General features: G+C 38.4%; 1 protein-coding gene across 1 annotated transcript; it reads left to right on the top strand.

Moving 5' to 3' along the window:
• Positions 1 to 332: 332 nt before the first annotated feature.
• Positions 333 to 4,902, top strand: LOC132650684 (vomeronasal type-2 receptor 116-like; the record flags this gene model as incomplete). The annotated part of the gene is made up of 2 exons (XM_060376026.1): positions 333 to 447; positions 4,049 to 4,902. Coding segments are annotated over 2 exons (969 nt in total), but the record flags the coding sequence as incomplete, so codon positions are not given.
• Positions 4,903 to 16,590: the final 11,688 nt, after the last annotated feature.

Here is a 16,590-nt window from a genome sequence, read left to right as displayed (position 1 = left end):
ATATGGACATTGTACACATTTCACAAAGGCTAGGAAGAAGTGAGTCACAGATTAGTATTTAGTATTTATGAATAAATAAACTATAATAAACTAATTAGCAATTAGTATTTATGAATAAAAAGACATAAATAAAAGGATGTTGAACATTTAGCATTGGAAAGTGTGCTAACTTCAAATTTCCATTCTACACTCTTGTATTAAACACTCTGATTTCCTCATAAACCCATAGAATTTCCATAAGATATATGAATTTAAGTTATTTAGCCTAAATTATTTTAAATTAATGTACAATATTACTACCAGTTTTTCTGTGTTTCCCTCAGATTCCTCAATCTGTATGTTCACAGAGCTGTGGTCCAGGATTCTTGAAAGTTCCACAAGAAGAGAGACCTATCTGCTGTTTTTCTTGTGTATTTTGTCCAGAGCAGCACATTTCCAACCAGACAGGTATAAAAATAATATCTTTTCTCAAAGATATATATTATATGTTATATGTTAATATCTTACATGCTTGGGAATGTAGAATCAGAAAGCTAAGAAGTGACCATGGTATCATAATGTAGTGCTCTTCTCTATGTCTCTTTCACTCATCCCTGAATCCATTAGTAACCACTGCTGATTCCACACGATGTGTGAAGGTTTGAGTGGCAGTTCTCTTGCTATTGTGTCAAAATCAACCTACTTAAAAATGCTTCCTTTTGGTTCATGAAATGGCCATCTCAACTCTTGCAGTGATACTTGCTTTAGGCTACCCATTGAATGTGAGATATCCAGTTGTTCAAGACTGAATTATATTTCTGTAATAAACAAATGTAATGATCGGTGCCTGAAAGTAACTCCGGGAAAAGTAGATGTGTTATTGTTTCCTCAATACACAAGAAATGGAACTGCATTTAAAACACTTAAAAGTTGACATTTCAAGTACCAACAATAGCAGAAAAAGCCAGTATTCATAAATGAAAGTATGGCTGCCTGTTTAAGGTTATTGTCATCCATGTGATAACATATACATGTAACATCACATGGAATGAGCAATTAGTATTTATGAATAAAAAGACAAAGACACAAATACAACATTTAATGAGAAAGAGTCCATGAATTTGAGAGACACTAAATATAAGGTGGGTCCAGGAGAAGGTCTGGAAAGAAGAACAAAGAGGTATAGTGAGGTAAATGTGTTATTTTAAAAATGAAAAATTTTATTAAAAAAATAAAAAGTCATAAGGAAGAAGCATTATTATAATGATGAGAATCTATTATTATTTATTAAACTGAAAAAGGCCAACCCTTAGGCAATTTTATAAGGCTTGTCTATGCTGTTGATTTTCTCAAAGAAATCAAAAAATGGTTTTGTTGGCTCTTTGAATCATTTTGGTTTTAGTATATTGATTTTAGCACTGAGTTTGATTATTTCCAGCCATCTACTCTTCTTCAGTGTGTCTATATCTTTTTTTATTTACTTAGGGGAGATAGGCCTATTTAATTTATTTACTTGATCTTGATTTCACTTTGGTAAGTGGAATCTATCAAGAAAATTGTGCATTCTATATAAAGTTTTTGTAAAGTATAGGCTTTTGAAGTACCACTTAAAGATTCTTTTTTATTTCCTTTGTGTCTGTCCTTATGTCCCCTTTTCATTTTCAACTTTGTTCATTTCAGTACTGTCTTTCTGCCTTTTGTTACTTTGTTTCAGGGCTTGTCTATGCTGTTGATTCTCTCAAAGAAGTAAAAAAATGGTTTTGTTGGCTCTTTTAATCACTTTGGTTTTAGTATATTGATTTTAGCACTGAGTTTGATTATGTCCAGCCATCTACTCCTCTTCAGTGTGTCTATATCTTTTTTGTTGTTTTGTTTCTAGGTCTTTCAGGTGTGACCTTAGATTGCTTGTATGAGATGTCTCAAATTTCCTTAAGAAGCACCGAGTGCTATCAACTTTCTTGTAAGCACTGCTTTCATTGTGTCCCATAAGTTTGGGCATGTTGTGTCTTCATTTCCATTGAATTATAGAAAATCTTTGATTACTTTATTTCTTTGATTGCCCTGACCCTCGGGGCTTCAATGGGGTTCCTAAGGTGGATAGATTGGAAGGAATGGGAGAAAAAGGAACAAGAGAAGCAAGAAATGAAAGCCAAGTCTGTTCATCTGATCAAGGCTTCTGTTTATTAAAAATTTTTACCCAACTTATATAGGGAGAAGGCAGGAAAGGGGGAAGGTTAATCTACTGCTGCAGGAAATAGGAAGAGTGCTTTCATGGGTTAAATATTGTACCTGCAAGATACCATAAGGATGTTCTCTTAAGATATCTTACAGATGCTCTAACAAAGGATGTCCTCACAAGGCACTTCTCTATACAAGTTTCACAGTACAAACACAGACTAATGATTACACAAGTGATTCAGAGTGGGTGTATGATTTTTTTCAATTACATATCCAGGGTTACAAGTTCAGTTGCAATTTAAAAAATACAAAAGGAACAGATATTATTGTTAGCTCAATAACTCTACTTTAAGGAATCCAAAGGATGTCTCCTTAAAAGAAAACACATTTACTATATTACAGCCTGCTTTTAGGCTGGCAGTGTTTGCAGAATGATTGCAGTCTGATTGCAGTCCAGAGATACAGAAAATACATGAACTTGTCTTTTATGAATAGAAAATAATAATAAACAACTCCTTTTACTAAATGTATCATCATCTATGCTATAAATTAGATTTAGTCTATTTTAGTCAATTCTTATTTATTAAATTTTATTTCATCAGGAATGTATGCTCCATTGCCTCATATCTTTAAACAACATTTACAGGGAGTTCTCAGCCTATAATAAAAGAAATATAAATTTTAACACAAATCTCTTGGCTTCTCAGGGTTTGCATATTGTCTTTGTTTACCCTGCACCAATATACTGTTTAGGGGCATATAGCCCAAGAAAACTCCTGAAATGATGGCCTCATCTCTCTATCTGTTTGTCTGTGCTTAATGATCTCCAGGGCCTATAGAAGATTTCCAAACAGTGGACATATATAGTTAAGTTTAGGCTTTTCATAAAAAAGACTCAAACATAACTCTTGTGTAGGAAAAACCAACAAACAAACAAACAGAAATTGAATCATATTGCAGAAAGTCCCCTGTAATACAACACATGGAAAAAGAGTTAGATATAGAATAACAGTGATCCTAACAATCTGGGATTGTGTCAAGCAACTGTGCTGGCTTCATGACTCTCAACAATTTCAGTGAATATGGCTCTGTCATTCTCCCTTTTTGATTTAATATTTATAGATTTATGGCACTATTATATGACATGTAGGTCATTTTTCAGTCTTCAGAATATTACTGAAAGAACAAGACTGAAAATTAGAACAATTCCCAGGATTATTTTGGAATTAATAATGAAATATTAAGAGTCCTGTCCTGAGTCAAAGGATGTCAAAGACTATAGAAATTTATTTGCAACTTCCACATCTGAGATAGGTACTAGTTGATCTGAGCAGATAGCTGCTCTTTGTTGATGCAAGTGTTGTATATTTACTGCCAAATCAGAATTGCTCCATAGTCTATGGAGGTCAGATATAACTTATTCCCATGTTACCTTAGAAAAATTATATAGAAGTGGGGTAACAAATATCCATTAAAACTGTGAGTAACAAGAAAATTGAGAAGAACCCACAATGGCACAATGGTGGAATTAATGAAGTATATTTTTATACATGGAAGTGATCAAAGTACTTTGTATTGTATACATACTTAGAAACTCACAGTATATAAAAAAGCATTTGAAGGATTGCTTGACAGTGTTATTGCATCTGAATACGAGTAATATATATTTCACTGCCCTAGAGAAATTGATAAATTCTTCAGCAGAAAGTTTATTGTTAATTAAAGAAGATAAAGAGTAAAAATGGGAATTATAAAGATTTCCTTCCTTGGCAGTATCAGAAAGCAGAATATGCCAGGCTACACTTATCAATGGAAAGCACTCTCATGAATTAAATGTGCAGTGACTAAATAATTGTAAAAGCTTAAATGTTGATTCACTTCCTCCCCTCAGATCAGCAGGTGTGTATCCCTTGCTCAAGTCAAGAGTACCCAAACCCTGAGAGAAACTATTGCCTGCCCAAGAGATTGACCTTCTTGTCCTTTGAAGATCCTCTGGGCATGGCTCTAGCCTGCACAGCTCTATGCTTCTCTGTCAGCACAACTGCAGTTTTGGGGATCTTTCTTAAACACCGAGAATCACCCATTGTTAAGGCCAATAACCGGACTCTCAGCTACATCCTGCTCATCTCCATCCTCCTCTGTTTCCTCTGCTCTTTTTTCTTCATTGGCCATCCAAACACAACCTCCAGCATACTGCAACAAATAACATTTGCACTTGTGTTTACCTTGGCTATTTCCACCGTTTTGGCAAAAACTATAACTGTAATTCTGGCCTTTAGAGTCATGAAACCAGGGAGAACAATGAGAAGATTCTTTGTCTCAGGTGTCTATAATGCTGTCATTCCCATCTGTGTCCTGATCCAACTTATTCTCTGTGGAGTCTGGCTGGGAACCTCACCTCCCTATATTGACACAGATGCACACTCTGAAAATGCTCAAGTCATCATTTTATGCAACAAGGGCTCAGTAACTGTTTTCTACTGTGTGCTGGCCTACTTAGGGTCCCTGGCCCTAGGCAGTTTAACTGTGGCTTTTCTGGTGAGGAACCTGCCTGACACATTCAATGAGGCCAAGTTCCTGACATTCAGCATGCTGGTGTTCTGCAGTGTCTGGGTCACCTTCATCCCTGTCTACCAGAGCACCAAGGGCAAAGCCATGGTGGCTGTGGAAGTCTTCTCCATCTTGGCCTCCAGTGCAGGACTTCTGGGATGCATCTTTTTCCCTAAGTGCTACATTATTCTCTTAAGACCTGATATGAACTCTTTGAGATGTATTAAAAACAAAAAATAGCAAATAAAAATTGATCGTTTTGATGTATTAGTTTTCTAATAAACCCATTAGTATACTAAAATTAAATTATTTACATACTTTTAAGTAACCTTTTTCTGAAATGTATATTTAAACAAAAATAAGAGCTCCTCACTTTGTCTCACAATCACAGACATTCTATTTCAGAATAAAAGCTGCTGCTGAAATAATTTTAGTAAGATATTCATGTTACTTATTAATTTGTGGACAATATTAAAAATGTAATTACATGATAGTAATTTAGATAAACAGTGCATGAACTAAATACTTGTTTTATTTCTTATTTTTGGGAGTATAACAGGGCTTTTGGTGGTATTTGAGATTCTTCTATAGAACAGGCATGAAAATAGATCTCTGGAAAGGGGGAGGGTCTTTTAAACAGTTCAGCCATTCCAAAAATCAGAGTAGAGAATTTTCTAAAAGAAAAAAAAATAAATCTACTACCTGGCCCTGCTCTCCTTTCCTAGATTCAGCACCCCACTCTAGAAATACTTGCTCAGTCACCTTCATTGCTATTGTGTTCACAATAGGTAGGAAATGGAAAATTATAAATATGTTTAACATGATAAATATCATACACATAATTAGTTGTAAGTAGAAAAATTATAATTTAGGTAACCCATATCCAGAAGACAAATATCTCTCATTCTCTATACTGGGGCATCTAGATCCCATGTTTCAGATGTGAGTATCACCATGTAGAAACAAGAAAAAATGTTGGGCAAGCAATAAAATGGCAGGTACAATTGATCTGATTGGGATAATGTGGGGAAGGTCCCCTAATTATCAAGGTGGATAAATATGAAAGAAGGAAGCAGAACAAATAACAGTAAATATTTGTGAAAGGGTTTTAAGCAATCATACAGGGAATTTATCTACATAAAATCCCTATAATACATGTAAGTCCATGCATGAATATGTTACATGTTACAACCTAAATATTTTTAATAATGAACACAGATAAGTATAGTTCACCACTGTCAGAAGAAGCTTTTCTTTGCAACAGCAATCATGACTGAAAAACACAACCAATCACAAGGCAGAATTCTGGAGAACACTCACACCTGATAAATCTACAAAACAATTCCCAGATCTAAGGCTCAGAGATTATGCAGAACAGATGATGAAAAATTATATAAGGCAGAGGATCAGAGTATGTTCTGGTAGTGTGTCTCCTAATAATAACAGAAGCTACACCCATAAGATGAACCAATATTAAAAAAAAAGAAAAAGAAAAAAAGGCTTACCAATGTACCTGCACAAACATGAAGTGAAAAATGGAAAATGCCAATAGGCATGCAAAAGTGGTCCAGGAAGAAACTGTTGTCTTTAATCCTATGTAAAAAAAAAATATGTAGGGAACTAATAAAAGCTGCGAGTGTGAGAAAAAAAAATCTTTCCAGGAAAGAGCATAAAATCAGTTAGTTATTCAACACCAAACAATCAACCCTGAAAACATACAGGGGACCCAGAAATATACTGAAAAGCCCTTTCCAGTTGCCACATTGCACACAGAGTTTCCCCTGGTTCCCGGTGTCATGTAAATGTCCCCATCCTTCACCACTGGCTGTCTTCAGGATCCAGAGCTTTCAGGGATTCGGGATTCCTGATGCCATTGCCCCGCCTATCTGCTTTCGGAAGTAAACAGGCCCGGATGCTGGAAGTCTCATTTGTGCGAAGGAAAAATGTGCCCTTTGATTTCTCCTGATCTGACATGGTCCGGCTGGTCCCTGGTCCCTGGAGAAGGGATTCTGGGGTCTCTGCCCCCCTTTTTTAGTTATTTTGACTCTCCCAGTCAAAACAGAGCTGGTCTCTGGAAGGCAAAAAGGCACTCACACAGAAAATAAATCTGTTTTAAAGATTAAAAAAAAAGCTGGAGGCTGGAAAGATGGCTCAAAGGTTAACAGAGCTGACTGCTCTTCCAAAGGTCCTGAGTTCAATTCCCAGCAACCACATGGTGGCTCACAACCATCTATAATGAGATCTGGTGCCTTCTTATAGTGCACAGGCATAATGCTGGAGAATGAATGAATGATGAATGAATGAATGAATCTAAAAAAAAATAAAGAAAGAAACAAATCACCGGACTCAGTGTCTCATGCCTGTCATCCCAAAAGCCAGGGGGCTCTCTGAAGCAGAGAATCCCTCTCTCTTCCCTAGGTGCCTGGTTCTATCCCCACGGATCACAGCGTCATCTGTCAAGGGATGTGGTGCCCACTCGTTGCAAGCATGTGTCACTTAATAACGAGCTTTACATAGATGCTGTAATTAATTTAATACTATGTATTTATTTCAATTTAATAAGAGCAAGGAGTGTCTCCAGAGCCGGCCTCCTCCTCGAGTCCTGTGGGGTTGGAACTCAGGAGGATTCTATGCTAGATCAAAACAGGGCCTGGGAACCACCTAACTTGAGTCCACCCTCTTCTGCTCTCCCAAACGTGATGGTAAGATTCTATTGCTGAGAACAACACCTCCGTTCATTGGACACAGAGAATCCCAGCTGGCACCTACCTAGAACCTTCACCTCCTTTGGACTACTGTTCATGATACTGGAACATTCACTGAGTGCCACCGGAAGAGAAAGGTCCACACCAACCAAGCCATGCAGCCTTTGCTCTCCAATGGTGACATGCCTACAAGATTTGCTGGTGCACTTGTTGTACAAACATCATGGAAATGACCAACTAATATCTGGTTGGGTTTCAGGAGGCCCACGCCATGAGAAGGAACTTCGATCCAATACTGCTTGGGTACCCAGGAGCCTGAGTCTACACATGCCAGGAATATAAGAGAAATCTAAATGCTACAGTTACTCTAAAGCAGAACAGCCATAGTCACAGATCTGTGCCTTCTTTGGACATCATTGGGAACTTCCTCCTGCAGCAGATGGGAACAAATAAAGAGGCCCATGTCCAGTCGACCTGCAGAGAGAGAGAGGCCTTGAACCATCCTACCCTAAATGAGATGTCTCCAGCAAACTCTCACCCCTAAGGGCTCAAGGTACTCTTGTGTCTAGAGTGTAAGTGCCAGAGGGGATGAAGGACAGGAGGGTAACAATGCCTTGTAAACACTTCAGGACCAACACACATAAGAATGCACCCTGACCCACAAGCTATCTTTTCTATCACTTTCCCCTTTCAGGGCTACCTCACCAGGCCACAGGGTAAGAGGATGCTCTCAGTCCTGATGTGACTTGATATGCTGACATGGGTGGACTTGGGGTTGGCGGATCCCATTCTCTGAGGAGCCAGGTGAGGGGTGATAGGGGAAACAGGGAGGGTAGGCCTGGGAAGAGAGGAGGAAGGGGTCTACGACAGGGATGTAAAATGAATAAATAAAAATAAAAATTAAGGGAGCTGGAGTGATGGCACAAAGCTTAAGAGCACCAGCTGTTCTTTCAAAGGTTTAGAGTTCGATTCTCAGCATCCACGTGGCAGCTCATAATCATCTATAGACTTGGCGAATTCCTCTGGCATGCAGACAGAATACTGTACAAATAATAAACAAATCTTCTATAATAAAAAGAACTACACCACGAATCATAAATAAAGTTTCACTCCAAAAAGAACACTCTTTATCTCTTTAAATACTACTACTAATAATAATAATAAATGAAACACTTAGTTTTCTCCAAGAGAGTCTCATTGGGGCAACAAACCAGACTAAAATCCTAGGTCCCATGAACAGCAACAGATGGCAACAGAAAAGCTCAAGGGTATACTTGTGGTTTGTCAATGCTTTATATGTATATAAACACACACACACACACATATAAAGATATGTATATATATATACACACACACTTCTGCCTACATACACACACACACACACACATATATTTATATACTGTTCCTTTGTGTACATTATGGCTTCTGGTTTCATGCTTTTATGGTATTTCTTTGTGAATGGACATCTGTATCTCTGCACCCACATGTATCCCACATGTTCTTTCTTTGCTGTTTTATTAATTACAATAGACATGTAAATCATTTTAATGATTTCTGGAAAACTGGAGCCTAACAATTTCCTCTTCATGAAATAGGAAAGTGTGTGTCCATGAGATAAAGCCACTTCCCCAAACAAGTGATCTGCCCCACCTTTTAGGGTCCTCTGGTTATCGCTTTGGCACAGTTCTGTTGGTCTTTGTTATCACTGCTGTGGGTTCCAGTCATTGTGTAGATTACTAAGCCTTGACCCTTTGTTGATGGTCCCAGAATTCTAAGACATATCTTGATTATCTGGTGCTGCTGCTGCTTCATCTGCAGTGATGTGATGATGTTGGTATGTCCAGAGCCTAATAACGATTTGTGTTGGGCCATCTTTAGCCCTTATTGGCCATTCTTTGCCAGCCTCTTTGGTGGACCTACTCTACTAGGACTGAGGAATACCTGTACGGTTGTGCTAACTGTAACACAAACTTCTACCAGACCCGGTGTTAAAAATTTTACCTGATGGCACTGGAGGCCCATAGCTGAGTTTTCTATGCTCTGCCATAACCCACTTTTGTAAGGTATAACTGAGAGAATTTATGGCTGTTCTTATAGTAGAAATACTTCGTGTGACTACCTCAGATGTGCTCAGTTCATGAGACCACAAAAGACCACCAGGAGTTGAATCCATTGCAGAACACATGAGGATCTTTTTATTACAAGCTATAGGGCCCACACCCTCACTGACTCAGCGGTTGAGAGTAGAGTACCTTGTGCTTAGGGTAGGCAGACTTGACTCCTTTCTGTTACAGAGTGCCAACTCTCCTAGTCAAAACAGGGCTGGTCTCAAAAAGGCAGACACATACATAGAGATTATAAATCATTTTTAATGATTATAACAAGAAGCCAGGTGTGGTGTCACACACCTGTGACCATCAGTGGGGCAAGCAGAGGCAGGTGTCAGTTCCAGGACATCCAGGTTTGTAAAGCAAGTCCAGGACATGAAAGACCACACAGAGAAACCCTGTCTCCAAAAATAAGGGCTTGCATCCCCTGCCAGCTCATCACACTCACATGTCTAGACATGTTCTAAGTTACATAGTATGACTTTAACCAGGCTATAAGAGCCTGCTGCCAAGCATGGTGGCACAGAACTTTAATCCCAACACTGGAGAGGCAGAGGCAAGAAGATGTTTCTGAGTTTGAGGCCAGCCTGGCGTACAGAGCAAGTCCAAGACAGCCAGGGATACACAGAGAAACATTGTCCAAAAAATTCAAAATATTATTTATATTAATATTAATATTAAACCAAACATCAGAGCCATGCCTGCAGGCAGTTTGCAGGGTTCCTTTCACAAGGAAGGCACACAGTAGAGTTAATAGAAAAAATGGCAGATGGAAGAAAGATTTAAATCTTGATTTTATTTCAATATTTAAATCTCCATTATAAGAAATTCTTAATGGGTTGAAAACAAAAGAAGTCAAAGATGGCAGGAGAAACTACAGAAGACCCATGGGGCAAGGGCTAGGGGGAGACACAGGGTTCTATTTTTATTTTGTATAGAGAACATGTGAACACCTTCTACTGAAGAAGAATGGTATGAAACACTTGAGGAAATATTCTGCACATTAAGGTCACATTATCACGGTGCTTCTCAGCTACATCTCTTCAAAATGTGCTTTTCTGGTTGTGATGCCGATTACACATTTACTTTTTAAAAGACACATTTGTTCATGTGTGTGTGTGTGTCCCTGGAGGATAGAAGAGGATAGTGGATTCCCTGGAATTGGAATTTCAGTTGGTTAGGGGTTGCCTGACATGGCAGAGTGATACATTTTAATATCTTATTAAATGTGTGAGACATATTAAACATATCAAGTTTGGAAATCTTAAAAGGTGATAATCATCACAAACAGATAAATATACCATCTGCTTCAGTATTCTTACTTTAGTGACCCAAGCTTTGAACCCAAGCATTCAGAAGGCTGAGACAGGAGGATCACAAGTTCAAAGTTGGCCTCCCCACCTCCTGATGAAAAGGCACAATTTACTCATCCATCCAATTAGCTCAGCTAAGGCAGCATACAGCCTCCTAGTGGTCATGAGTAAGAAACACCATCCAGAAAACACAATGATAAATTTGATTCACCACATGGTGATATAAACTGTTGAGATATACTCGACAGTATTCAAACTTATGTGTGACCATAGTAAAGAATCATTAAGACATCTGTTAATCATCTTTTCATTTTCTTCCTTGAAAAAAAATGCCTCCTTCTACATATGTTCGTAACACATCATTTATGTTTTAGAAAATTTAAGTAACATGAAGTAAAGAAAAGTGAGACCAGAGCTAGAGAGGTAGCTCAGATGTTAAGAGCATTGGCTGCTCTTGTAAAGGTCCTGACTTCAATTCCCAGCAACCACATGGTGGCTCACAACCATCTATAGTGAGATCTCATGCCCTCTTATGGCTTGCAGTGGTACATGCAGGCAGAACACTGTAAAATAAGTAAATAGATAGATAGATAGATAGATAGATAGATAGATAGATAGATAGATAGATAAACTAATAAATCAGAAGAAAGAAAGTAGGAAAGAAAAAAAGCACCATGAACAAATCAATACCTTAAATTCCTTCTTAATGTTTTTGGATGATGCTGGAGAGGTGGCTCAGAGGTTAAGAGCACTACTCAATATTCTTCCAAAGGCCATGAGTTCAATTCCAAGCAACCACATGGTGGCTCACAAGCATCTATACAGAGATCAAGTGTGCAGGCAAATGTTGTATAAATAGTAAAAAAATCTTTAAAAAGTTTTGGAAATGTGATCCTCCTGCCTCTGCCTCCTGAGTGCTTACCTTGCAGGTATGTTCTCCACACCTAGCCTTACCAGGCCACAGAGGAATACACTGCAGCCACTCCTGACTAGTCCTTATAGACTAGAATCAGAGGGAAGGGGAGGTGGACATCCCTTATCAGTGGACTGGGGAAGGGGCACTGCTGGGAGAGATGGAGGGAGGGTGGGTTTAGGAGGTGAGGTGGGAGGGAACTACAAGGGGGATACAAAATGAATAAACTGTAATTAAGAAAAATAAATTAAAAAATTCAAAAACATGATGTAGCCTTGTAGGAGAATCGCTAATTAATAGACATAAAGAAGGGGAGACAATTAAACAGATCAACTGTGCTTAGCCCACCTCAGAGAAATTGTATGAACAGTTCCTAAGTATAAAAACAATGGGTAAGCTGGGTGTATTTTGTCATGCCTTTAATTCCAACAACCCTCAGGAGGCAGAGGCAGGTATATCTCATAGAGTTGGATGGTAGCCTGGTCTATGCAATGAGTTCCAGAATAGTCAGGGGCACAGAATACTCTACCAAAAATTAATTAAACAAACGAAAATTAATCAATCAAATCAAAGAACTGACAGCTCTTTGCTCAATTTTCTACACAAGCTATTCATTCCCTCTAATTATGTACATATCATCGAGAAACTTGAAGTGCCTCACTTTAAATTATAGCATTGATATGATCTTCCTAAAATGAAATCTATATTTAAACAGTTACAAATAACAGATGAAAGCATCAGCAATGTAAATGGTGATCAAAAATAGGCAACATAGGGCATGAGAGTTGGCTCAGCAGAGAAGAGGTTTTGCTGGTCTTGCAAATAACTAGTCCTGACTGCCAGTATTTACATAAATATGGAAATCAGGAACCATGGGGAACTGGAATGAGTGGCAACAGGGCCCACGCAGAATCCTGGGAATCAAACACCAGAGACAAGACTAAGAGGGGCATATCTAACTTTATTATCCATTGTAACAGCCTGTAAATGACTGAAAGCCCAATCAGAACCTCCCATGCTATCCTCAAGTACCAGGAACAATCAATGCAGTTGGTTCAACTATAAGGAAAAGTGGGAGTTGAGTGGAGAGGCAAGGTCATGTTAGGAGACACATTGGGAAAGAATCTTCACCAACCCTTCATCTGACAGAGGGCTAATATCCAGTATATATAAAGAACTAAAGAAGCTGAAAAGCAGCAAACCAAGTAATCCAATTTAAAAAATGTGGAGCAGAGCTAAACAGAGAACTCTCTGTAGAGGAATATCAAATGGCAGAGAAACACTTAAAGAAATGTTCAACGTCATTAGCTATTAGGGAAATGCAAATCAAAACGACCTTGAGAATTCACCTTACACGCATCAGAATGGCCAAGATGAAAAACTAAAGTGACAACACATGCTGGAGAGGTTGTGGAGAAAGGGGAACCCTCCTCCACTGCTGGTAGAAATGTAAACTTGTACAACCACTCTGGAAATCCAGCTGCCGATTTCTTAGACAACTAGGAATAGCGCTTCCTCAAGATCCAGCCATACCACTACTAGGCATATATCCAAAAGAGGCTCAAGTACACAATAAGGACATTTGCTCAACCATGTTTGTAGCAGCTTTATTTGTAATAGTCAGAAGCTGGAAATAGCCCAGATGCCCCTCAACTGAAGAATGGATACAGAAATCGTGGTACATGCACACAATGGAGTATTACTGTGCAATGTAAAACAAGGAAACCATGAAATTTGCAGGTAAATGGTGGGACTTGGAAAGGATCGTCCTGAGTGAGCTGTCCCAGAAGTAGAAAGACACACACGGTATATACTCACTCATATAGACATATAACATAGGATAAACCTACTAGAATCTGTACATCAAAAGAAACTAATTAAGAGAGAGGATCCTGACTAAAATGCTCAATCCCCATCCCAAAAGGCAAACAGGATGGACATCAGAAGAAGAAGAAAACAGGAAACAACCTAGAAACCTGTCACAGAGGGCCTCTGAAAGGCTCTGCCCTGCAGACTATCAAAGCAGACACTGAGACTTACGGCCAACTGTTGGGCAGAGTGCATGGAATCTTATGTAAGAAATGGGAAATAGTAAGACCTGGAGAGGACAGGAACCCCACAAGGAGAGCAACAGAACCAGAAAATTTGAACACAGGGGTCTCCCCAGAGACTCATACTCCAACCAAGTACCAGGCATGGAGATAACCTAGAACCCCTGCACAGATGTAGCCCAGGGCAGTTTAGTGTCCAAGTAGGTTCCATAGTAATGGGAAGAGGGACTGACTCTGACATAATCTGATTGGCCTGCTCTTTGATCACCTCCCTCTGAGGAGGGAACCAGCCTTATCAGGAAACAGAAGATGACAATGCAGCCACTCCTGATGTGATCTGATAGACTAAGGTCAGAAGGAAGGAGGACCTCCCTTATCAGTGGACTTGGGGAGGGGCATGGGTAAAGAAGGAGGAGGGAGGGTAGGACTGGGAGGGGAGGAGGGAGGGATTTATGGGGGGATATAAAGTGAATAAAGTGTAATTAATAAAATTAAATTAAATTAAAAAAATTCAGGCTTGGCATGAACACACACTTTCTGGGTTTTTACCCATTTTTATTGAATAAAATTCCTAGGGTTTAGGAAGATGTGCTGCTATTCAGATGAATTAATTCCTGATTATATAATTTCTGATTTGATTCAAACAATTGTAGAAGTTAACTTGCTTAGAACTTCTAAAACAATTTTACAGTTTTATGGCTGCAATAAATACTTTTGTGGTTCTCCATAAGCCTCACTAAGAGAAGGGCTTGAGACTAATTGTGGCTTCAGATAAGCTCTCACTCTAGGGATAGCTCCATTCATTCTTGTATACAGCAAAAATATAGGCAAGTTTACACTTCTAAAAATGCAAATTATAATGGGGCAACCAAGAAATGACTAAATTAAATACAAAACTTGATGTCAATATATACGAATTGTTTCACTGTAATTCCTATGCCTTGTCAGCTTATGGCATAAAATACTGTCAGTCTAAATTCACTTTGTATCTTGGAATGGAAGACAGATAAAATTTTGGCCCTGAACTCACTACAAATTAAGAGATAGCTGGATAATGTGTAGCCAGGTCAGTCCTAATTGAGCAGACATATATCTTCTTCTAATCTCTTGGACCCTGTTAACATTTAACCCCTGTCAACCTTTGTCATTCTGAACTCGCCATGAAATTCTATAATGGATACACAAATACAAAATATTTAGTTTTAATGAAAATACACGTAACCTGTTACATTTTTTAATTCCTCTTTATCTGTAATCAATTACTTTTTTGATTATGAATTTATTCCTTTGTCTCAGAAATAAAAAAAAAAAGCTAAGACCAGGCCATAAGCAGGACTGAAGCCCCCTGGAAGTTGCTTCATCCATGAGTTGTAAATATATAAATATGTGTATTGATGTGTTTGCATGAAATATGTCTGCTTTTGTACATGTTAAATGAGTGTGTGTCAATTGCTGCCTGTAAGGTGCTCCTCTTTTGCATCATCCATGGAATATGTGCATAAATATGTACAGGTTTATATATCTGATCATTTGTCTATGTGATTGTATGTGGGAGCCAGCCATAACTGGTGAACAGGGAAGATCTTCTCCCAAAGGCAGCCTAAATTTGCTGCAGTTTATGCAGAGGAAATGCTAGCTAAAACCAACACCATCATCATTATCATATGTAAGCTTGTGGGAATTTGTTTGAAATGTTTCAGTAAGTGTGTATGCCTGAGACCTCTTTCTTTCCTCTCCATTTCTCATTCATCATTCACAGAAGGACAATGGGACCCTAAACCTCTACCAGCCCTGGGAGCCTACCTCAGAGAGAGGACAGAGGATGGCCAGTGAGCCCATAGTGTCCTGAAGAAAGTGTCTGAGTAAACAAGCCTGAAGCACTTTGTCAGTCTAATTAAGACCACCTGTTGTTAAGCAATAACAACATTAGGGAAAGAGTAATTTTGGTGGGAGGGAGACCAAAAAGCCTTAAGTGGCTCAAATGGTAAAGCACCAGGCTCCAAGTAAGGAGACTGGGGGTTAACACCTAAATAAAACTACTTTTGACTTCCTCATCAAGATGCTCAAACTAAGTTTAGGTATACAGAAAGATACAAATATCAGTCTCTGACCCTGAATTCATGTGCCACAGTCTTTTCACCCTCAGTATTTACTTCTGGATATTAAAATTTATCAATTATTTTGAGTCTATGGTTTCATCACAAAATTTCTTCCTTCCTTTTTTTCTCCCTCCAGGCCTTCCCACATACCCCCCCACACATACTCACCTTCAAATCAAAGACTTCTTTCTTCATTGTTACTTCATGTGTGATATATATATATATTTTGAAATACAAACTGCTTATTTTTTACAATGCTAACTATATGTATGTTTTCAAGAATGAACATTTCTTTATATAAGACTAAGATCAGAAAGAAGGAGAGGAGGACCTCCCCTATCAGTGGACTTGGGGAGGGGTATGCATGCAGAAGGGGGGGAGGGTGGGACCGGGAGGGTAGGAGGGAGGTGCGTATGGGGGGATACAAAATGAATAAAGTGTAATTAATAAAAGTTAAAAAAAAAGAAAAGAAAACTAAATATTCTAAGTGATTGTACTTATAGTTAAATACAGGAATGAAAGTAACCAATAATAATCAATTTTTAAAAAAACTAAGGAAACACCAAAATGAACAAAATAATGGGAATTTATAAACATCTTTCAGTAAAACCTCAGTAGTAAGAGACCCAATCCTACAACAAAGTGGCAAAGATTGTTAGACAAAACATTTAGACAAAACAATTAGAATTTTTGC

This window comes from Meriones unguiculatus (genome assembly GCF_030254825.1).
Source record: "Meriones unguiculatus strain TT.TT164.6M chromosome 13 unlocalized genomic scaffold, Bangor_MerUng_6.1 Chr13_unordered_Scaffold_28, whole genome shotgun sequence".
NCBI classification, from domain to species: Eukaryota; Metazoa; Chordata; class Mammalia; order Rodentia; family Muridae; genus Meriones; species Meriones unguiculatus.
The sequence above is the reverse complement of the archived record's forward strand: the minus strand, read 5'-3'. Positions and strand labels throughout refer to the sequence as shown.